This window comes from Rhipicephalus sanguineus, chromosome 10 (assembly GCF_013339695.2).
Source record: "Rhipicephalus sanguineus isolate Rsan-2018 chromosome 10, BIME_Rsan_1.4, whole genome shotgun sequence".
Lineage (NCBI taxonomy): Eukaryota > Metazoa > Arthropoda > Arachnida > Ixodida > Ixodidae > Rhipicephalus > Rhipicephalus sanguineus.
In genome coordinates, this window is record NC_051185.1 from 120,543,900 (window position 1) to 120,568,583 (window position 24,684).

The 24,684-nt window shown below is 51.2% G+C and overlaps 1 protein-coding gene across 1 annotated transcript; it reads left to right on the forward strand.

Moving 5' to 3' along the window:
• Positions 1-15,275: 15,275 nt before the first annotated feature.
• Positions 15,276-20,349, forward strand: LOC119406702 (uncharacterized). Its single transcript, XM_037673433.1, has 2 exons — positions 15,276-15,330; positions 16,448-20,349. The coding sequence occupies exons 1-2, from the start codon at positions 15,276-15,278 to the stop codon at positions 20,347-20,349; spliced, it is 3,957 nt and encodes a 1,318-aa protein (XP_037529361.1).
• Positions 20,350-24,684: the final 4,335 nt, after the last annotated feature.

The window sequence follows — 24,684 nt, forward strand, 5'->3', positions numbered from 1 at the left end:
TATGCCACAAAAGACTTATGGACTGTATATAGTAGCACTGGTCTGATATATGAAAACAATGCTACCACAAATATTTTTTTCGTCCTTTCGGGTGCCTATACGTATTTCTAATATTACATGTGGTGTACACGGTTAGTTACAATTTTTGTCTAGGTTAGTGCATTTACAACAAGGTAACAAACTTAGCTTTCGTCCTCTATCTTGCTGTGGCAAAGTGCTACAATGAAGACAGGCATTACATATCCAGAAGCCGGGTGCATAATTGCCTTTGGCGTTACAGCATGTTTTAGGTTTAATTAAAGAGCTCAATAAAAACTAATTGAAGAGAGCATTCTGTTCTGTCTCTGTTTTTATTGCACTTCCTATCGAAACTGAACTCATGCTGCAAATCACTTTCCTTGCTGCAATACCTGCTACAAAACGCTCTTGATGATCCCCATTGCATATGCAAAAAAAAAAAAAACAGTTATAGTATACCATTGCCGAGCAAACCTTCATTGTACCCAGTATGTCCACGCAACTGTTTCCACAGTGAGCCCCTTTTTACACGAAATTACCGTAGGTTAAAGTAGAATTGTTAGCGAAACATTTGCCATTAAAGCGTAGATGTTTGCTACTTAAAACTTTGCTGTAGATTCTATGTTCTGGCAACACCACCTATATTATTGGATCGGGCCTATGTCGGGCCTGACGTGCGGTCGGGCCGGGCCGGGCCGGGTAGGCGAAATTTTTTCTCGGGTTCGGGCCGGGCCCGGGTCGCGCATTGAATAACCGGGCCGGGCTCGGGCGGGTAAACTTAAACGAGTTCCGGGCCCGGGCCGGGCCCGGGCCGAAAATCACGGCCCGTGCAGTGCTCTAGTCGGGGCTACGTCACTCCCTCCCTCCGCCGTGCGGCGTCCACACTTCCACTGCGCATGCGCATCCTCCTCTCATTGTCTCCTCTCCTCTGCTATCCGACACTCCTCTCCTCTCCGGCATTCCTCCTCTCTGGGATTGCGCAAAAGCCCGCGGCTCCGCGCGCGATACTGCGAAGGGTTACAGGCACGACGGTAAGCGCTGCATACTCCACTGGGGGCGCCACTGTAGCTCCGCTGTATAAATGACGCGCGCACGCGCTCCGCTCCCAGTTTGGTAGTTGCCATGGAAACCAAACGATAAATATAAAGGTATCTACGAACCTCAACTTAACGAAAACGACGAACTGAAACTAATGGGAACTTGCGTCGACCCCATGCTGCTTCACATACTACTCAGGGTTCCGTACAGGAAGACGGTGTAACTTTTTGTTTGGTTTGCGGCGCATCGCTCATGCACAGGTCCATGCCTTGTTTATTTCGAAAAAGCTACAACACACGCCACCGCGGCGGGTGTAGAGATTGTGGCTAAAAAAGCAGAAGAAAGCAGCACAGCGTTGCACAAGTTGCGCAGAAACAACATGGCGTCGATATCTGACAAGTGTTTATTGCGCGTGTATAAAATCACAGTGAAAAATGCGATGGAGATGCATTACAGTGCAAGGTTATTTTAGAAGTTTGACAGTCACATCTGCTCTGCAACGAACACTTTTCTTGAACGCCTACTTAAGATACGCCACTAGAGAACAGCAGTTCGGCTTTGCGAAGCGGTGCGCCTGTTGCAGCTGCCGTCCGGATGAGCTTTGAAACGCGCAGAACTCCGTTATTGTGTTCTCGTCGATTTGTGGCAGCACAGCGAGGTCCGCTGACCGTTCGGCGTTGTATGACGAAAGAAACAGGCACATTTTATTGGTCCGAAAGCTTCACCAGCGACTTTGGCTCAGCCTCTCCGTGGCCTCTTCTTATGGAGACTCTGGCTACAGTGGCTAGAATAGGGGAAGTGTGTAGAGGTGTGCACGGGCTCCGGGTAGCCCGAAAGCCCGAGCCCGACCCGGCCCGTGGGCCGGGCTCGGGCGGGCCGACGTATTTTCACCTCGGGCCCGGGCCGGGCTCGGGCTACTTGGAGTTTTATCGGGCCGGGCTCGGGCCCGGCGCAAAGCCCGACTCAAGCCCGAAATATAGAGAATGAGCGGGAATTGTTTTCCAGCACGCATACAGCGCCTTTTACGCGACCGCCCTTTACCGCTTTTCCTTTCCATTCGCTACTTTAAACAAAAGGGGAGCAGGTAAAGCACTGCCTCTGTTGCACTCCGACAAACAGAGAAGTAACACCACCTGAGCTAGTGACGGCGCCACGCGACTGTTCGCGTTAGATTTAAGGTCAAATCCCATATGAGTGAAAATGCACGCGACAGCGACGAGCGCCCCGACGTAGATCGCCTTCGTGCAAGCTGACGCTTGCATGGGCATACCCGATACACGTGACGGCTTTGACGAGCGAACCTTATTGTTGCTGGCATGAGGCCGTCTACTTGTATAGCAAAAGAGCCGCGCTGTCGCAGGTATGCACTGCAAATAAAATATTTGTTGCACGCCAAATTACCGGAAAACGATGTTTTGTTTTCGCAGCGAACCTTCAAAAAGCCGGGCCGGGCCCGGGATTGTGTTTTCGTACGTCGGGCCGGGCCGGGCGGGCTCGCAGCCCTTTGCCGTCGGGCTCGGGCGGGCCTTCGACAAAGTCAGCGGGCCCGGGCCGGGCTCGGGCTCGGAAATACGGCCCGTGCACAGCTCTAGTACAGATAATGAGTCACCATTCATTCCTAATGTGTTGTGAGACCAATGTGTAGAAAATAAAATGTTTTCTTCCGAGTTACCGCTCGGAATTCTTGTGTTTGCGTTTGGTTATGTGTTAGCAGAAGTGGCTATAGCGAGTCATATATATTGTTACGAATGATGGGTGTTTATTTACAGACGAGGGCTTGAAGAGATGATGGTTCACCGAGGTAGCCGTCAAGATGTTGCAAATAATGGCTCACAAATGAGTTTGTCGTTCTCTTTACCACCCCTTGGTCCCATCGCTAAAATACTTCAGTGGCATCGCGCGCTCACTTGGAGTTCCAGAAGCTAGCACAATTACTCCGTCGCCATTTGAAGCCATGCGCGACCAACAATACTATTTAAAAAGTTGCGCACTACCTGCGCGTGCGGATGATTCCAGTCCCCGCGCAGCGCATTTGCCTCCCCGGCCGACGTGCAAGCGTGTGCCAGCGCCACCTGGCGGCTTCCTTCCAAGGCGGCACGCGCTAGCCGGCGCGTTCATCACACTTCTAGAGCTGTGCACGGGCCGTATTTTCGAGCCCGAGCCCGGCCCGGGCCCGCTGACTTTGTCGAAGGCCCGCCCTAGCCCGACAGCAAAGGGCTGCGAGCCCGCCAGGCCCGGCCCGACGTACGAAAACACAATCTCGGGCCCGGCCCGGCCCGGCCCGGTTTTTTGAAGGTTCGCCGCGAAACCAAAACATCGTTTTCCGGTAATTTGGCATTTTATTGAGCATATCAAGTATGATCAAACGACACACGACGAACAGTCTATATTACACAGATTACAAATTACAAGTAGACGGCCTAATGCCAGTAACAATGGAGCTCGCTTGCCAAAGCCGTCACGTGTATGGGGTATGCCCATGCAAGCGTGAGCTTGCACGAAGGCGATCTATACGTCAGGTCGCTCGTCGCTGTCGCGTGCATTTTCACTCATATGGGATTTGGCCTTAAATCTAACGCGAACAGTCGCGTGGCGCCGTCACTAGCTCAGGTGGTGTTACTTCTCTGTTTGTCGGAGTGCAACAGAGGCAGTGCTTTACTTGCTCCCCTATTGTTTAAAGTAGCGAATGGAAAAGAAAAGCGGTAAAGAGCGGTAGTGGAAAAGGCGCTGTATGCGTGCTGGGAAACAATTCCCGCTCATTCTCTATATTTCGGGCTTGAGTCGGGCCTTGCGCTGGGCCCGAGCCCGGCCCGATAAAACTCCAAGTAGCCCGGCCCGGGCCCGAGGTGAAAATACGTCGGCCCGCCCGAGCCCGGCCCGCGGGCCGGGTCGGGCTTTCGGGCTACCCGGAGCCCGTGCACACCTCTAAATGCGCTGCAGCTTTGACTGAACAAGTGGCGCCGTCCGTCGGTCGCGGCTGAGAGCGGGTGGGGGTGGCTGCGGACGGAACTGCAGCAGCTCGAAAGAACGAAGCTAATGCGCGGTCAAACAAGAGTGTAGCTATGCTATTGCTGCGTGTATTGCTGTCACAACAGCTACAGAAACGCTGCCGGTAAGCTGTCAAAAATAAGATTATATGGATTCAAATGGAAGGCTCACGAGAACGAGCGATGAGAGCGTTGGATGAAGGCGGTGCGACGTGCGATATAAACAAACGCTCTTCATTTCTTTTATCCTTGCTATTATTGCGTATATTTGCTCGTCGTGGTAATATACTCTACCATTTTTTAGCCCCGATGGAGGTCTTCGGCAGCTCGTGAAGCACCGAAACCTCATTGCAGTGCCCACTTTTAGGGCGATGATGAGAAGAGAGAAGAAATAGTAGAGAAGGAAAGGCAGGGAGGTTAACCAGTATAGGACAACCGGTTTGCTACCCTACACATGGGGACAGGGTGGGGGAGATTTAAAGATGGAGAGGAAAGAGAGAGAGAGAGAAAGATAGAAAGATAGCACATGACACAGCACACATAGAATCAGTCGGTCACTCTTGCGTGGTAGCATAGCACACATAGAAACAGTCGGTCACTCTTGCGTGGTAGTTGGTCACTTCTGCGTGGTACGCGACATTTCTGTCACAGGCGCTTGGCCAAGTTCGTCGCTCTCAAAAACCTCAGCAGTGCCTTCGTCGCCTTCAGTTGTGATGTCTTCTGTTGACAACATGCAAGTATTGTTTGAACAGACATTGGTCTACTATCAAGGCGCGCTAGAACGGACGCCAATGACTGTCTCTGAGCATTATATACCGGACAGTCGCACAGGACGTGGTGTAGCGTCTCCTCGCAACGACAGGCATCGCAGAGAGCGTTGTCGGCCATTCCAATTCGAAAGGAATAGGATTTCGTAAATGCCACCCCTAGCCACAAGCGATAAAGCAGTGTGGCCTCTCTTCGGCGGAGTCCAGTTGGCATACAGATATGCATCAAAGAGGACAGGTGGCGTTGACGATTAGTCCGGTTGGTTTGGCTGCTTGGTGGGCACCATAGAGCGAGCGTGATCTCCTGTGCAAGGCCTCGAAGACTGCTGGCAGCGTCATACCTTGAAAGTGGGATGGTATCTTCCTGTGTGCTTTCATGAGCTGTCCGAGCGGCATTATCGGCCTGTTCGTTCCCTATGACGCCGCAGTGACTTGGCAGCCATTGAAACGTCACGTGGTGCCCTTTCTCATATGAAGTGTGGAGAAGACCTCGAATTTCAAATACGAGCTGTTCATATGGCCCGCGACGCAGAGCAGATAGCACAGATTGTAGGGCTGCCTTTGAGTCGCTGAAGATAGACCAATGTTGAGGTGGTTCCCGATTAACCAAACAAAGTGCAGCGCGCAGAGCAGCTAGTTCCGCAGCTGTCGACGTCGTGGAGTGGTCGGTCCTAAAGCTGATGGTAATATCTCTTGCTGGGACAACCACCGCACCGGACGAACACTGGATGTTTGTGGAACCATCTGTATATATATGTACACTGTCCGCATACTTCTCGTACAAAAGAAGCAGAGACAGTTGTTTCAACACAGGTGACGACAGCTCAGATTTTTTCCGGATCCCTGGTACACTGAGTTGAACTGTGGGTCGAATAAAACACCAAGGGGGCATCGGTGGTTTAGATGCAGTGGTGAAGCCCGAGGGAAGTTTGTCGTTGTACTTGACGATAGTTTTAGAAAATGATGCGTGGCGCCTCTCTGAAGGCAGTGTTGCAAGGTGATGACAGGGAGCACGTACAAAATGTCTGATGTGCGTTCTCAGGACTTCCCCCGTAATGTGAGTTTGCATTGGATGGTCACGAGCAATCGCAATAGTTGCCTCTATTGACGTACATCTGGGCAAACCAAGGCACGCTCTGAGTGCTTGAGCTTGTACTGCCTGCAGAACACGAATATTGGTCTTACAAGTATTACTCAGCACGGGCAGGCTATAGCTAAGAAAACCGAGAAAGAGCGCTCTGTAGAGTTCCAGCATTGCGTCTACTGACATCCCCCACGTCTTTCCTGCCAAGAACTTGAATAACTGGGAAATTGCTGTCAGGCGCTGCTTCAGGTAGGCCACGTGCGGGCTCCAACATAGGTCCCTGTCGATGATTACGCCAAGAAACCTGTGAGTTCTGGCATAAGGAATGGGCCGCCCGTTGATTGAGATGACATAAGGTTTCATTAGTTTCCGGGTGAATGCCACCAGTGCGCATTTTTCTGGTGATATTTATTTATTTATTTATTTATTCAAAATGCCTTACAGGCCCATTGAAGGGAATTGAGTAAGGGGGGCATCAGTATTTACAAAACAATAAAGAGGAATACAGACAAAAAGCAAAAAAAAAGAAAGAAAAAGATAACAAACAGCAAGACGGAACAACGTTATACAATGCTAGAGTACAATGAAATCAGGTTATCACGGAATGTTTCACGATTAGGGATGGATACAATGTGATCAGGAAGATCGTTCCAATGTGCAATGGCTCGAGGTAGTGATGATGAGTTAAATGCCTGCGTGTGACCATGAATGCGCAAGAAGCTACGTGCGTTGTGGATGCGTCGGGATATGCGCACAGGAGAATGAAGTGGCAAACAATGAAATTTATCACTATAAATGTACCTGTGAAACAGACATAAAAGAGCAATGGTGCGGCGTTCTTCCAGTGACTGAAATGCAAGGTCTTGTTTTATTAGTGTAATGCTTGAATGATAGTCGTAGTTCCCAGAGATGAATCTCGCTGCCCTATTCTGGACGGCTTGCAACATACGTACTAGGTAGTCTTGATATGGTGACCATGTGGATGCTGCATACTCTAGTTGTGGGCGAACATAAGTAATATATGATAATGCGCGCACGTTAGATGGAGCGCTGCGCAAGTTTCTGCGGAGATAACCAAGAGATTTAGAGGCTTTCGATGAAACAGCTGCTATATGCGTAGTCCAGGATAAATCCGATGAAAGGTGAACGCCAAGATACTTGTAGGATGGTGTAGCCGAAACCATGATGTTATTAATCGTATAGTGAAATGCTGAGTTAGTACGCTTTCGAGTGAACGAGACTAACTTACATTTAGAGGTATTAAGGGACATCTGCCAAGTTTCACACCACCGGAAGGTTAGGTCAAGGTCATTTTGGAGTGCGGAATGATCATTAAAACATTTAATGTTGCGGTATATGGCGCAATCGTCGGCGAACAACCTAACTGAGGATGAAAGGTTAGCGGGCAAATCATTAATGTATATTAAAAAAAGTAACGGACCTATTACACTGCCTTGAGGAACACCGGACGTGACGTCGCAAAGGTTAGATGAGACGTCGTTGACCACCGTAAATTGCTTACGCGAAGAGAGGAAGTTGCGTAGCCAAGACAGGGTTAATGAATCGATACAAAGTGCAGATAGTTTGGAAATTAAACGACAATGAGGGACAGTATCGAATGCCTTGGCGAAATCAAGGAAGAGGCAATCGGTTTGATCGTTAGTGTTCATATTAAAGTGAAGGTCAGTCGTGAATTCGAATAACTGAGTGTACACATGAGTAGCCTTTTCTGAAGCCGTGCTGATTAAAGAAAAAAAAGTTATTTGATTCAAGGTGATCGTAGATATGTGAAGCTATGATATGTTCAAGTAGTTTGCAGGATATGCATGTTAGTGAAATGGGTCGATAATTACGGGTCGAGTGCCTGTCACCGGACTTGAATACAGAAATTACCTTGCCAATCTTCCAATCTTTAGGCAGCTCACCTGATGACAGAGACTCGTTAAATATGAGACACAGGAAAAGACTGGAAATATCAGTAGTGTTCTTCAGTATTTTAGAGTTAATGTTATCAATGCCTGATGAAGTAGAAACTTTAAGATTGGTGATGAGTTTCGCTATACCTTCGGCAGTGACGGTGATTGGAGCCATGAAAGGGAAAGGTTGATCTGGGACAAATGGCACATTGGAACAATCTTCCTGTGTAAAAACAGAGGCAAAATACTCATTGAAAGCAATCACGGAAGCTTCATCAGAAAGCGGAGTTTGTTCAGTATCGTGTATTGTAATGTGATTAGCAGACTTATTGTAGGGTGAAATTATTTGCCAGAACTTTTTTGGGTTATTTTTGAGAAGTGAGGGCAAGTCCTGCGAGTAATATTTCTTCTTTGCTGCGCCTAAAGCTTTACAGTAGTCTTTTAGGCACACCTTGTATTTATCCCAGTAGCACAGAGAATCATTTCGTTTCGCGGTATTATATGAACGTTTCTTTTTATTTCGTAATGTTCGAAGATGTTTAGTAAACCAGGGGTTAGTTTTATCGTTGGATATAGTGATTAGCGGCACAAACTGGTCAACTAACTCTAATATTTTTTGTTTAAAAAGTATCCAGTTTTCATTCACGGTCCGTGAGGCAAACGACGGCAGAAAAAGCTCGTGATAAAAATCTTCTAGCTCCGCGCTGAAATGTTCAAAATTACCAAGGTTATAATCCCGGATTCTTTTGTTCACTGAGCCTGTGAAAGTTACGGGTAGATTGATCTGGAAATTAAGGAGCTTGTGGTCGCTAAATCCTTCTATGTAAGTAATCGTTCCAGCGGTCTCTGGTGCATCAGTGAGAACAAGGTCCAGTATGTTAGTACCACGGGTGCATTGGTGAACAACTTGTGATGAGTTGTAGTCGAGAGTCAATTCGAGAAAATTTGATGAGACGCGACATGTGGTAGACATGGTAGACCAATCAATGAGCGGGTAATTGAAATCACCAAAAAGGTATGTCAGCTGGATAGAGTTGTGTAGCTCGCTCTATGTTATCACGTAGATCTTTGGGAAAAGAGAAATGAGCATCCGGTGGGCGATAACAGGATCCTATAAGTATTTTAGCGTACGTTGTAACGCATGCAGTCCAAGTTATCTCTATAGAAGGGTTAGTATCAAGGGGAAATGATGACACTGTCTTTTTTACTGCTATTAACACGCCGCCTCCTCTTCTATCGATACGGTCACATCGATATATGTTATAGTTGTCCTTATCTGGGAACAGTTCTTCGTTGGTTACGTCGGGATGAAGCCAAGTCTCCGTGAGTAATAATATGTCTGCATCACTATCATCTAGGTAGGAACACAACTCATCCCTCTTGGGCAGTAAGCTTCGAATGTTAGTAAAAGACACAGATAAGGATGGCGACTTTAACTGACTCCGCTTACGCATGCGCGTGTTAGCCTCACGCTATCTCGTAGACAGCACAACTACGTTGTAAGAATTATTGAAAACGTAGGTGTTAGTGTCAATGCGAAGTTTATCAACGGATAGCTTAAAGGGTTTGTTTTGAGCCTTTGCGTATTCCAGAAGCTTTCGGCGAGCTTGTCGCGTTTTCGTAGAAAAATCTTCGCGAATATAAAAATTACTTCCCTTAAGCTTACGCGCATTTGACAGAATCAGCTCTTTGTCCTTGAAAAATGTAAACTTTGCAATAATTGGCCTTCGTCTATCCGTGTTAAATCTGCCCAGCCTGTGAACGCGCTCTAATTGGGGACTTGTTATGGAAATGCTGAGACCTTGTTTAGACAAGTAGCTAGCTGTCAAAGTTGCTGCTCTTTGAAGCCGCGCACGTATCTGAGGACGTGTGACTGCCGAAGTCCAGACACAGATGTCGTCTGCGTATATTGAAACCTTGATGGTAGTTGGCAAGTAGTCAGCAAGCCCAATAAGTGCTAGGTTGAATAGCGTCGGGCTGAGACCTTCGCCTTGAGGAACGCCCCTGGAGGTATAGCGTCGTGTAGTTGGGCCATCGTCTGTTAACACAAAGAATGACCTTGCAGCCAGGTAACTTGCAATCCACGAAAAAATTCGACCACCGAGGCCAACCGCCGCAAGTGCATCGAGAATGGCCTCATGTAATACGTTATCGTATGCACCATTCACATCTAAGAACAAAGCTGCAGATAGTCGCTTACGGGACTTTTCGTGCTGAACATACGAAACGAGATCAACGACATTGTCGATGGAAGAGCGGTCACGTCGGAACCCAGCCATGGAATTCGGGTAAATCTTGTAGTGTTCAAGATACCACTCAAGGCGGCCAAGGATCATTCTTTCCATCATCTTTCCTACGCAGCTGGCTAGTGCAATTGGGCGGTATGAGGCGAGTTCGAGGGGCGATTTGCCCTGCTTCAAGAGAGGCACCAAGCGGCTTACTTTCCAGTCGTCGGGAACATTGCCATCCTGCCATGAGGAGTTGTAGAGGCTCAGCAATTCTCTCCTTGCGGCTCCTCCCAGGTTGCACAAGGCTCGATATGGAATACCATCTGGACCCGGAGTGGTAGAACGCCTGCAGAGAGCTAGTGCCGCCTCGAGCTCCTCCATTGTGAAAGGGAGGTCCATGCGGCAGTCACGGGAATGGGGGACGTCACCTCGGGCTGGAGAATCCTGACGAGTCGTTTGGTTGGCGATCCGCGCACAAAAGTCTTCTGCGACATCGATGTCTTGCCGCCCTTCAAAGAGTGCGAGCGCTTTGAATGGAAAACGTTGCTCCGGAAGGCAACGCAGACCTTGCACAGTTTTCCAAATGTGGGAAAGTGGCTTGCGGGGGTCTAGCGTCTGGCAAAACCTTGTCCAACGTTCCGACGCTAATTTATCCATGCGACGCTCAATCTTCTTTTGCATCCTCCTGGCTGCCCTAAGGTCGTGAATTGATTTCGTGCGCCGATATCGACGCTCCGCCCGGCGCCGCAGTGCTCGAAGTCGTTCCAACTCTATGTCGAAATCGTTTCGCGTGGAAGAGATTGTCAACGTGCGAGTGGCCTTTTGCATTGTACTCTTAATTGTTTGCTGTAACCCAGATTGTAGGCCCTCGCTGCAAGCATCTTCCATATCAGATTTGAAGGTGGTCCATTGAGTCGCTCGAATGGTCTTCCGTAGACCAGATCTTGACAAGCCTTTGATGCTAAGGTAGATGGGAATGTGATCACTCCCGTGTGTCTCAACATCTGGAAACCACTTGACACATCTGGCGAGAGAGTTAGAGACAAAAGCAAGGTCGAGGCAGCTTCCGTATGTCACGCCTCGAAGAAAAGTGGGGCAACCATCATTCAGGAGAGTAAGGCCATAGTGGTAGGCGGCGCTTGCTAATCTTCGTCCTCTTGCATTTGTCCTTGGACTTCCCCATGCAGGGTGGTGCGCATTGAAATCTCCCATGATAATCCATGGAGCAGGACAAACACTCAAGATATCCGCTAATCTTCGTGAATCGAAATTGCTTGAAGGCGATATATACATGCCTATGAGAGTAAACAGGAGTTTGTGCTTTTTAACGGTGATGCATACATATTGATTGTCATCGTGAGGCGCAATTGGTTGCACCACATAGGTGAGTTCACGACGAACAAAAACGATGATTTTGCTGCACGCACCGTTTGTTGAAGGCATGACAGCTTCGTACCCTGACAATCTGGTTGGTTTCGACAAATTGGGCTCACAAATGACGATCAGTGGAAACACATTACTATACACAAACTGACGAAAATCTGAAAGGCGTGATTTAAGCCCTCTGGCGTTCCATTGGATGATGGACGCTGATTTGACTTCTTGACGGAAGGATGAGGTATGGGTAGCCATCTTTCTATTCGAGAGATTCAAGCACTGGGCTTAAGGCGTCCAGCACTCTAAGTGCGCTTCGAGCTGATGTTGTTCCCATGTCCACTAATATCGCTCGGATGGCTCCCATGAGGGAACGCAGCACCGAAATGACTTGACGATCTGTTTTAGGTATACCATCCATGACTGGAGATGGCTCCGGTGGAGCTGCGACCTTCCGAGGTTCCTTGTCAAGGGGCCGGGTCGGAAGCGTAGGCCATTCCTCTGGAGGAAGATGCTTATCCGCTGCCTTCGTGGAACTGGTGGGCACTTTCGCGGCGCGACTGAGTGGTGCCGCCACGGAGTGGGCACTATCATTTCGGGCATGCGCGTTCTTAGAAGACGTACGATGACGCCGACGTCGACGCCGACGCTTGACAACTTCGGCTGCCTCCCTGTGGGTCGAGTTGTCTCGAACCATTTGCTTGAGAACCGCACGCTCCTTCTTGATGCGAGGACAGTTTTTCGACGAGGCAGCGTGAGGACCGCTGCAGTTGGCGCATTTCAGAGTAGTGGCACGGCAGGTGTCTTCTGCATGAGGTTCAGCGCAACGGGGACAGAGTAGCGAGTTGGGGCACACGCCTCTGACGTGTCCTAGCCTGAAGCACTGATGACACTGAAGCGGCTTCTGTATGAATGGCCGAACCGGATGGCGGAAATGTCCGACTTTCACGTGGGATGGTATGCAATCCCCCTTGAAAATCAATTTTACGCAGCGCGTATTCCCAAGGCGACGCACTTGCGTAATGACAATGCCCTCGTTTGCCGGCTTGATGAGGGTAGGTAAGTCAGCACTGGGAATGGCAATGTCGATGTCGTAAATTACACCGGCTATAGATGTATCATCCATCGGGAAAAGGGGCGCATTTTAATGCCGCCTAGCTCCGTCATTTGTTGAAGCTGCCCCAGAGCACTCACGTTGTTCACGTCTATGGCAAGGATGTTCTTCCGTGGATTAATTCTGATGTCTTTAATTTGATCCGGCACCGCACGTTCCAGAATAACGGATATGGCTTGCCTGTTCAGCAGTCGTAGGTTGCTTGAGGGATCCTCCGGCATGAAGATGATGACATGCGGCCAGCGCGCAGGCCTTGACTGCATAGTCGCTGTACTCGCAGGCGTCGAAGGCGGTGCGTTGATGATCTTCCTCTTCGCCCTCTTACCCCGGACGGGTATGAAGCTGTCGTCTGATGTGTCGTCTTCTGACATAGAGTACAGCTCGGTGTCCTCAGTGTCACTGGGTGAGCCAACTCGCTTCCTTGCGATTGACGGCCCCGATGACTTCTGGCCAGACGGGCCTCTGGCCTGCTCCGCGTCCATGACCGCAAGGCGGGGAGGCGAGGCACCTCGAAAAAGCGAAGGTTTCACTAAAAATTCAGAGAGCACAGAAACAAGCGTTCTGCCAAGAAGACACTTCGTCGTCCTTCCGGCGATGATGAGAGAAGCTCGATAGCCCTGCGCCCTGCCTATACGTTCCGGCACTTGCTCCTGCGTGCATTGGGAAGCGCGACAATGTGACCCTTCGACGAAGCGTTAAAGATCTTCATATCTGGAAGGGGACGCGGCAATTGCCAGAGCCAGGCGCATGGTACGTCTGTGCAGAATGTGTGTTCGCACTAGTCGAATAACAGCCAAAGCGTCGGCGTGCTTGCACCATCCTCGGCGCCCAACCTTGCATGTGCACCTTGCTCTCACTATGTGCAATTGGTTAGACAACTGTGAAAATGTGTAGAAATCATCGAACAGCCCCAAGGAACGAGCGAGCGCAAAAACCTCACAGGGTCCCTTATGTATTCAGTTAAGACGATTCCTAGGCGAAATCAATCTTCTTTTTCCTCTCAGCCGACGCATTGATGCCGCCCCGCCACCCTTCGAAAGCTTTCTGTACCTAACGTCGTTTTGGTGAGGTGCCTCCCAGGTGAGGTGCCTCCAATCGTGGAGGCACCTCACCTGGTTTTGCATTGCCTTCGTGATCCGACTACCTTTGATCAAGCTGCGATGCGATGTGATGACGTCATCATGTGGCGGCATAATAGCTTCACGAGTTTTGGCGATCTGTGACGTCATCGTGTCGTCATATGATGACATCATCTCGTGACGATCCTTTTTTGCCTCACTCATCCCCCGACGCCGCGGGATGCGAGACGCCGCCAACGGTCAAATTTCTCCTTTGATGAGGCATCTAAGGCTTTCGCCTTAAAAAGCGAGAGGAAGGGAAAGAACGAACTTATCTCTTGCTTAGCCCGAACCCCTACTACCAACAGAACGGATGCAAAAATCAAAGGAAGGTCTCCGCGTAATACATGAAAAAGACAAAAAACGCATTTATTTAATGTAAATAATGCACGACCTTGATAAAACTTCGATAACCTGAACGCGGACGTCCTAGCCGACACTCTTCATCTGAGCAACGCACTTGCTAATTAATTGTGAGGGCCCCTTTGCAGGCACAGTGTCCTCCCTAATGCCGTAGACATGATTGCCGGCCTAAAGTTCATTGCCGTGAAGAAGACGGCTTGCGTTCTAAATATCCTTCTACATGCTGAGTTCTGCGGAATGCAGAAAATAACGCGCGCTGCTCGTTCCGCAATGTCATCGCAAATAGCGCCCGCAACATATCACGACAGGATCACGTGCGCGGCCGCTATAGTGGCGCTGACTGTCCTAGCGCCGCAGCGCCACCATACCAGCTGTCGAGGCCTGTATGATAATATAGCAACAGCGCCGAGCGAGCGTGCTCGGGGCTCGGATTCCACGTTCGCATCCTGTAGTGTTTACTGTGCGGGCGCCGAGTGCGGCCTGTGAACTCGAGTTACAGCGGCCCGGCCGCTGTGTTTACAACACCCGGCCGCTGTAACTCGGGTTTAACGTTGTACTGCTAAACGTGAATGGGCTCATGCCATGCATGTTATTTGGTAAAACTATACGTTTGCTGTACGTTTGATGAGTCATTATTGCGTTAATTTCTTTCAGGTGGTGTACAAGGATACGCGCAAGCACACTGCTCATCATCAAAGGATATCTTCCAGTTATAAGAAAACCTGCTGCAAGTGTTCAAATAAATGCTGAATTTCCCCACCATGCTGCCTTGGCTGTGTGCAGTTGGCTGAACCAGCAGGTCCTGAGCCAAATAAAGTAGAAACCAACTAAGTGACATGCAATAGCAGCCAGCTGAGATCCGTGCAAGTTCTGGCCAATTGGAATTCTACTTTATAATTAATCCTGGAATTTCACCTGGGCATGCGCCACTTGAACCAATTGGAATACAACCAATTGGCCAAATTGGAATACAGCCAATTGGCCCAATTGGTTATGTACTACTGCACCATTTGACCCAATTAGCATGCAACCAATTTGCCCAATTGGTCCAAATGGCCAATTGTGTACTAATTCACAAATGGAACCAATTGGAACCAGGTGGAAATTTTCCAATTGGTTCCAATTGTTTTTTTTTCAACTGGGTATTCACATCGAGGCCGAGAAAACCAATTGCGCATGTAAACACGTCATATAAGAGTACAAGATTTTATCGGGTTGGCAAGAATAAGCGCTCGACGATGAGCCCGCGTTTGATCGCGAGCGGCGCTATGCCGACAGCGTCCGCCCAGCTAGGCCTAGCTAGGCCTAGCTACGCTCGGAGTCGTGAGTGAATATGGGCTGTTGCGTTGTCTGTCGCTCGCGAAGGCTTAGATTTGTTGGCAATGTCTCAATGTTCTCAAAAAACGAAGCACGGCTGTGTAAGTTTGTTTGTTTTGTACTTAACGAAGACGATACGATGTCTTTCGAGCGTGCAAGCTGAGGTGCCGTGGGTGGGCGGAGCCTGCGCGCTGATTGCTCGTTCGCCCCATGTGTCCTGAATCGTCGTACGCCGAATGCGGCGCCGCACGTTGGATCGGATGCCGAATCGCACCATGTGTCCAGCGCTTGATGCTACAAAAACAACGCACGGCGCACACACGTGCCGTGCACAAACAATACCGGCGCGCGCCGTAGCACCGTAGCACGCCGCGAACAAGACGCGACAAGCGAAGCAAAACAAAAAAAAAACGTGGTGCTCGCGGCAGGGGAGGGGGTGGGGGGGAGGCAGGCACCGCACGTCTTCTGCACCTGTTGCTACGACGACGCACACCGTGTGCGCCGCCATTACGAATTGGAATCTCTGCTCCCAATCACAAGGGTTGTAACTGAAGGGGCGTGTGGCGCTGCTGGCGCTGACGTCATGAATTAAGGCATCCAATGGGAGTAACACCCCCCTGGTCCAATTGGCCAATAGCGATCACGTGTTTTGAGGCTTTTGAGGAATCAATCTCAGACATAGCTCGGCATACTCATTCTGAGTACATTCATTTAAGGCGGAAAGTTGGGCTAGTTGGTAACGTGAATAATAGGAATGTTTACCAGCGAAAAGACGTGGACGAGAAGAAGGAATAAAGGACAACGCTAGAACGTGAGTACATTCACTCACACTCATTAGAATGTTGTGAGAATGAGTATGAGTGAGTGAGAGGGGTGTGTGTGAACGTGAGTGAGGGCTCATGAGTGCGGGTAGGCGTGAGTATGAACGTGAGTGAGCAATCATGCATAATAATAAACAGCGCGAAAAAATGAGACAAACAGGAAAGAAATACACAGGACACAGTAATCATGAGTGTGAGTAGACGTGAGTATAAATGCGAATGAGTACTCATTTGTGTGAGTAGTCATGAGTATGAACGTCTGTCACAAAATGCGCGCACGGTGCGCGGCACTCTTCGAGGAGACTGGCCCACGGGAGGAGGGGCGCACCGGAAGACCGGCGCGGCGACTGGCGTCAGATGGGAAAGGAGGAAGAAGAGCGGCGCATCTGCCGCGGTCCCGCAGTCACAGCGGTGGGGAAGCCTCACGGTGGGGAAGCCTCGTTTTCGCCTCACGGAGGAAGGCTTCCGAAAGAGGTTCAGTACGGAGGCCCCCCAGGACGAGGAGTCGCCAGCGCAGTTTTTCGCGCGGTTAGAAAACTACTGGGAGAGGTGGGTGCAACTCTCAGAGGCAAGCCGGTCATACGAGGGAGTCGAGAACCTTATCTTGGCGGAGCAATTTCTCGAAAACTGCAAACCGGCGTTGGCGTTGTTCCTCAAGGAAAAGAAGAGCCGCGACGTCGAGGATCTCCTCCAGAGAGCCGAAGAATATGTCAGCGCCCGAGAGACGATCAATTTTGGCAGACGGGATGGAAAACAAGGGAGCCAAGGGGGAGACATCACCGAGGGGAGTCGAGGCAGGCGACAACCCAACAGCGGAACGGCGCTCCGGTGTTATTTGTGCTCACGACCGGGACATTTGGCATCACAATGCACGAACGGTCACAGAAATGCGAGCGGCCAGCCGCCCGCCGTGAAGAACGTCTCGGCCTGCGTTGAAGATGGATATCTCGAACTGGAGGACGGGCAGCGCGTGCCCGTCGTGAACTTGGGCATGGCGCACGTCACGGGTGACCTCCCTGTCGTCAAATGCCGGGTCGCGGGGAAGAACGTAAAAGTCTTGAGGGACAGTGGCTGTAACATCGTCATTGTTAACCGAGACTTCGTTAATGCATCAGACATGACAGGCAGGTGCAGGGCGGTTTACCTCGTAGACCGTTCAGTGAGGACATTACCGGAGGCCCGAATATACATCGATACGCCCTACTACACAGGGGAGGTCTTGGCCGCATGTATGGAGAGCCCCTTGTTTGACCTCATACTGGGGAATATCGAGGGCGCCCGGGCCCCCGCCGACCCAGACGGTGCATGGAGTGAGGCCGATGCGCGGGAAGACATCGACGCGACACCGAGGCCACACAAGCGGCTGGAGCCACCAGGGATACAAACCCCGTCCCAGCCGATAGCCGCGGTGACAACACGCCGCCAAGCTCAGCAGCAGACCTTCCAGGCGGTCCAGAGTTTGCAGGTGCCGCCCACCCTGGCCGCAGTCACTCCCGATCAGATGAAGGAAGACCAGCGGCGGGATGACACCCTGCAACAGCTCTTTCGGATGCAGAGAGAGGGACGGAGCGGGAAATGCAAGGGCGGATCGTTCGCTATCCGGCTCAGGGACGGGCTGCTGTATAGGGAATACACGTCGGAGTCGGGGCCGAAGACAGTGCAGCTGATTGTCCCGAGACCGCATCGCGACCAGGTCCTGCACCTCGCTCACTGCGGGCTGATGGCAGGTCACCTGGGAAAAAGAAAGACCACGGACCGCATACTAGCCGACTTTTTCTGGCCGGGTATGCATAAGGATGTGGAAAACTTTGTTGCCTCTTGCGACATTTGCCAGAAGACGACCAACCGCGGATCGGCGAGGAAGGTACCCCTCGAAAGGATGCCACTTGTCGACACGCCATTTCGCAAGGTCGCCATTGATATCCTGGGCCCTTTGAAATCAACAACCCGAAGGGGTAACAAGTACATCCTGACACTGGTCGACTACGCCACCAGCTTTCCGGAAGCGATTGAGCCCAGTATAGAAAGTGAGCGAGTGGCCGAGGCACTTCTGAAATTTTTCTCCCGGGTAGGCGTACCGGAGGAGATGCTGAGTGACCGTGGATCAAACTTCACCTCTGAACTCATGTCGGAGGTGGGACGCTTGCTTTCGTTGCGGCTTCAGACGACGACTCCATACCACCCAATGGCGAACGGCCTGGTGGAGAAGTTTAATGGGACGTTGAAGAAGATGCTACGGCTCATGTGTACGGAACAGCCCAAGGATTGGGACCGCTTCATCGAGCCCCTGCTGTTCGCCTACAGAGAGGTCCCACAGGCCAGCACTGGGTTCTCCCCGTTCGAGTTGCTATACGGGCGGAATGTGCGGGGCCCCCTTCACATACTCAGAGAGCTATGGACTGGGTCGCGCCTGGAGGAGGAGGTGAAGACTGCCTACCAGTACGTTGTCGACCTAAGGGAGAGGCTTGAAACGACGTGTCAGATGGCCCATGAGGCCCTTGACCAAGCAGGAGAGCGCTACAAGCGCTACTATGATCGTGGAGCGAAGGCGAAGATTTTGCATCCGGGTGACCAAGCGCTCCTACTGCTGCCTACTGAGCACAACAAGCTCGCCATGAAATGGAAGGGACCGTACACAATCAGAGAAAGGAAAGGCGAGGTCGACTACGTGGTGGAGATAGGTGATGGTGCGAAGACATTCCATGCGAACATGTTGAAGAAGTACCACACCAGGGAATCGGAGTCCGGGACGCCAGTCCCAACGGTCGCGGCAACAGCCAGTGGGCAAGGAGTGCCAATGTGGCCATGGGAAGAGCGAGGAGACTACCGCGACGTCGCCGCTTCCGACAAACTCAGTGCTCAGCGGGCGACTGAGTTAAAAGCATTAATCTCCCGACACAAAGATGTATTTTCGGAGCGACCAGGTGTCACCGACTGGGCTGTCTGTAAGTTATCGACGACAACGGAAGAGCCGGTACATGTACGACAGTACCCCCTTCCCTTTGCGGTAAGACAGGAAGTGGAGGCAGAGGTCGCTACGATGCTTCAGATGGGGGTGATTGAGAGGTCTCACTCCCCATACAACGCCCCGACCGTGTTGATCAAGAAACCCGACGGCACGAACAGGTTTTGCGTGGACTTCCGACGGCTAAACGAGGTGCTGATCGCAGACGCAGAACCGATCCCGCGAGCGGACTGCCTGATCGCGGAGGTGGGAAGCCGGAAGATATTCTCGAAGATGGACCTCGCAAAGGGGTACTGGCAAGTGCCCCTAGACGAACAGTCCAAGGAAAAGCCGGCGTTTTCAACGTCGAACGGACTCTACCAGTTCAAGAACATGCCGTTCGGCATAAAGACTGCTCCGGCTGTGTTCGCAAAGCTCATGCGGAGACTCCTCGGTGATATTGCCCACGTCTACCACTACTACGATGACGTGCTCATTGCGACGGATAGCTGGGAGGACCACCTGTACGCCTTGGAGCGGGAGGCGGGAATGACCGTTCACCCCAAGAAATGCGAACTGGGCTTCGACCAGTTGTCTTTCCTGGGCCACAAAATTGGGAGAGGAAGGCTGGGCCCCTTGGAAACCACCTTGTACAAGATACGCGAGGCTACACCGCCAAGCACCAAGCGCCAAGTTCGGGCCTTCCTGGGACTGGCCGGCTACTACCGCGAGTTCATCCCAAATTATGCGACGATCGCCGCACCTCTGACGGACCTGACAAGGAAGCGGGCGCCGAATCATATTCAGTGGGGAGCCCTCGAGCAGGATGCATTTGATAAACTGCGGAGACTGCTCACTGAAGCACCGATTCTGCAGATCCCAGATTTCTCTCAACCATTCGTGCTACGCACCGACGCCTCCGATCAGGGGCTCGGCGCCGTCCTATTGCAGGATAAGGGGGGAGTGCTTCACCCGGTTGCATACGCGAGCCGGAAACTCCTACCGAGAGAGCAGGCCTACGCTGCCATTGAAAAGGAATGTCTCGCCATTGTATGGGCAGTTAAGCGATTTAACTTCTACCTTTACGGTAAGCGATTCACGGTCCAAACGGATCATCAACCCCTGAGATACCTCAAAGAGGCCCGATTCACGAACTCCCGGGTGCTCCGATGGGCCCTACTCCTGCAGGAGTACGACTTTCGCGTCATAAGTATCAAGGGCACCGAGAATGTTGGCGCGGACTACCTCAGCCGGGTGTAGGCGGCCGCAGAGGTATGAAGAGACACTGTTTTTTTTTCTCATTTAATTGTAGTCAATTTTGTCCTGTTCATCTCTCCCTTTTGTTCATCTTATGCTCTGTGTGCGTCTATTCTCGGGAGTGCCCGCGACAGCTTCGGTGCAGTGTTGTGTGCGCGAGCGCTTGCGCTGCCCTGGAACACATCGACGTGACGTTGCGCATGATCGTCTGGTGCTCGGACCGCTTTCGGTGCGCGCCTGTGACTCTGTGGTGCGTTGAATGTTGAGTGATAACATTCTTGTCGCCGGGGTGGTGTCACAAAATGCGCGCACGGTGCGCGGCACTCTTCGAGGAGACTGGCCCACGGGAGGAGGGGCGCACCGGAAGACCGGCGCGGCGACTGGCGTCAGATGGGAAAGGAGGAAGAAGAGCGGCGCATCTGCCGCGGTCCCGCAGTCACAGCGGTGGGGAAGCAGAGTTCGCCGAACGGTTGCAGCAGGTGGAAGAGGGGTCGGAGGTCAGGCCAAACGGTAGCCGGCAGCCTGAACTTCGCTGTCGAGTCCGCGACAGGTACTCGCGGAATCTTCGGCGGTGGCGTAGAACTGGTGTTCTTGCCCAACTTCGGCCAGCGGTAGACAGCGGAGCAGCAGCCCGGAATCCACCAGCTCGGACCTTCGACCTGACCCCTACACCACACAGATAAGCGCCATGTTCGGCGGCTCTCCTCTCTCTCGCCGGGACTTTTCGTAATCGGGTGCCATCCCGAGTGTGTTTATCCATCGAGCGTTGTTTTTAGTGTGTACCTTTTAGCGGAGTGTTCATTTATCTATTGTCGCGCGTATTTCTCTTTGTTTTGTTCTTTTAAGCTCAGTGTGTTTATCCATCGAGTGTTGTTGTTAGTGTGTACATTTTAGCGTAGTGTTCATTTATCTATTGTCGTGCGTATCTCTCTTTGTTTTGTTCTTTAAGCTCAGTGTGTATTTTTGTGTTACCTAGCGTACCCTGATGGTATCGTATTAAAGTGTACTGTGTAGTGTATGCGCGGTCTCCCGACTCTTGCCCCTGGCCCCACGTCCGATCAGGCGTGGACCTATCGCCGGTCACTTTCGAACCACACACTTCACGTGGGGTGGGTCCGTTGTCCGCCCACCCCCTCCAATCGGAGAGTAAATCCTTGACAACGTGAGTGAGCACTCATGAGTGTGAGTATCAACGTGAATGTGTACTCAGTTGTGAGATAGGACGCGTGTACGAACGTCAGTACACATGAGTGTGAGTAGGCGTGAGTTGAATTTTAGTGAATATTGACGAGGGTGAGTGGACATGCGAATGAACGTGAGCGAGTACCGCTGAGTGTGAGTTGCCGTGAGTATAACGAGAGTGATTACCGATGAATGCGAGTAGTCACAAGTATGAATGTGAGTATCGACGAGGGCGAGAGGTCTTGACTACTAGCGTGAGTGAGTACCGATGAGCGTGAGGTGCCGTGAGTATAACGTGAGTGGCGATCGATGAATGTGAGTGGACGTGAGTATGAATTTGAGCGAGTACTCATGAGCGTGAGTAGACGTGAGTATGAATGTGAGTATCGACGAGTGTGAGGGGAAATGAGAATAAACGTGAGTGAGCACCGATGAGCGTGAGTATGAAAGTGGGTAAGTATCAATGAGGATGAGTCGAGTGAGTACCGATGTGTGTGAGTAGAGTGACTATAAACATGTGCGAGCGCCGATGAATGTGAGTTGACGTGGGTATTGATTTCAGTGAGTGCCGATGAGTGTGAGTGGGGCATGAGTATGAACTTGAGTGAGTGCCGATGAATGTGAGTATCGACAACTGCGAGTGGAAATGAAAATGAACGTGCGTGAGCCCCGATGAGTGTGAATATAAAAGTGAGTGATTTGGATTTAAAACCACTCTTGATGCGACGCAACGTGACTGCATACACCTATGGCACGAGTGTTTTGCTTAAAACAATAGACAGTTATAGTTTAGCGGGACCGAAATCCGCATGCGCAGTACGCTAAACGACCCGTAGCGTTTACCGTACGCACGCTATTTTTCAGATTTAGCGTTACCATGTTTGCGTGGTTAGCGTAGTTTACAAAACATGGCCGCGGTTTTGGACGCCCGCTTCGAACTGAATTTAGCCTTGATGTAGACGGGTGCACTCCTTTCGTAGCAAACGACTGTGTAAAATGGCTTCACACGCCTTCAGGTAGCTTCGACGACCGAGAAGCACTGATAACTTAGCGTAGTTTTAAATGCGAATGCATTTCTTAGTCGGGCTATGTGAGGCATCCGGCGTTGTCCGCGGCGCCCTCTCCCATAGCAACAGCTGCGGGCACGCGCGCTTATCCTCGCCCCTAGCAACCGGAGCATGTGGTGCGAGAGAGTGTAAGAGAGGGTAGGTGCAGTGCTTCGCCGCTCCTTCTCTCGCCGTTCGCTCTCTCTCCTCCCTGCGCCCCACTCTCCCGTCCGCTCGCGCCTTACTCTCGACCGTTCGCTGGCTGGGCGCCTCTCAAGAACATCCGGAAATGTGGGCTCGAGACGCCGCTGTGAAACGCCAACGCCGAGCCGAGAACGCTGGCGCCCCACTCTCCGGTCTGCTCGCGCCTCACTCTCGACCGTTCGCTGGCTGGGCGCCTCTCAAGAACATCCGGAAATGTGTGCTCGGGACGCCGCTGTGAAACGCCAACGCCGAGCGGAGAACGCTGGCGCCCCACTCTCCCGTCCGCTCGCGCCTCACTCTCGACCGTTCGCTGGCTGGGCGCCTCTCAAGGCGATGGCAGAAGTCGGTGAAGGCGAATGTCTGACGGCAACGGTACCCTCTCTCGGCGCAAGAAATGCATTCGCATTTCCTCACGATTCCCTTCGGGGAGGTGGGGGCATTTTTAAATACTATAGTCTTTCTTGGGGTACTTAAACGGAGAAATTTTTGTCTGTCTGTCTTTCTGTTTGTCGGCACGTCACTCGATTCAGCCACTCGGCCAAAGTTGAACCACTTGCCCAAGGGCCAGCCATCTTGAACGGCTGACTAGGTTCATACATGTGTACATTGTCGATCAAAAAGCAAACATTACGCATATCTGAGGCGCAACATCACTAGGTAAATGTTAGGTGGTGTGTTCCTTTATTAGAAAATGCATACATACGTAATTCTAAAGACCCTGGTTTCTTAAGCTGCGCTGAAAATGCGACTGCGCTGAAACTTGCCTTCCTCCGTGCCTTCTGCACGAGCTCATTGTTGTGTTTCGGGTTCGGTTCTGTATTGCACTGTACGAATGCCATGGGGCGCCGCTCTGGTATTCCTGTTTTACCCAGGCGACGTGTAAATAAAAGAGTGTGTGGAGAGTACTCATTGAGTGCGGACGTTTCTTCTGCTTCAGCGCTTCGCGTCAAACCGCGTGTTCGGGCTTGCTGGCGTCCCCGCCGGTCGCGTTGGTCACCGCCGGTCTTTGCCTGCTGCTGCGCCGGGACTACCAGCCCGCAACACAGCACTCATGTTTCCCGACGTATTGCCAGATGACGTCCATATCTCACGCAGCGCCTCTTGTATCGTCTTTAGACGACATTCGCAGCGAAGCACGCAGATACGCGGTCAATTTTTTTGAGATCGCTTCTCATTTCGAACGTCCCTAGGCCTAGCCAAAAGATCGGTGTAAACAAATCTGGAACATAAAAATGCTCATCTTTGTTACGTGGTTCATATTTATTTACTTTTATTGTTACCAAGAAATTAGTGATATTGCTGTGTTGCGGGAATGCAGGCGAGCATTCTCAGTTTTCTCTTTTCACTTTTTTTAACGCATTCACCCTCCGCTAGGTGGCACCACCGTCACAGCTTGTTCGCGTAAACGCTATCCCGCTAAACTAAAACGCTCTGTCCGCAACGAACGTTTGCGGCAGGTAACGCTGTTCCCTTAACCTCCGCTATCACGCTAATGCTAAACTATAACTGTCTAATTTCTCAGCGAAACCAATTTTAACGCAACAGAATGCGGGATCCTCATTTTGTAATAGTCGCTGGCTACGCACGAATGAAAGCACTTCTGAAAAATCACAAATTGCTCCCGGAGTAAGATCGGCTTTGCGCGGCATATCCGGCGCCCAAGCGCATCCATCGGCAGTCATGGGCACGCCGTCAAGGGTTAATTAGCACTTGTTTTACAAACGTAATCCATCCTTAAAGGCTCAGATAAATTCGCAATGCCCATAGACTGTCACTCCACCAAGCGGATGTCAGGAGGAGGGTTAGCAGACGACAAACCGGCAGCCGCTCCCTCGTTCGGCTGGGCTAGTCCGATTCTCAACGCGCTGGTTGGAACGAAACACTACGACTGCGCATGTTTCGTAAA

Coding starts and splice junctions, on each gene's coding strand:
- LOC119406702 (XM_037673433.1), top strand. CDS start 15,276: ATGCCGACAGCGTCCGCCCAGCTAGGCCTAGCTAGGCCTAGCTACGCT. Junction 15,331..16,447: donor GCCTAGCTACGCTCGGAGTC/GTGAGTGAATAT, acceptor CTCTTCGAGGAG/ACTGGCCCACGGGAGGAGGG.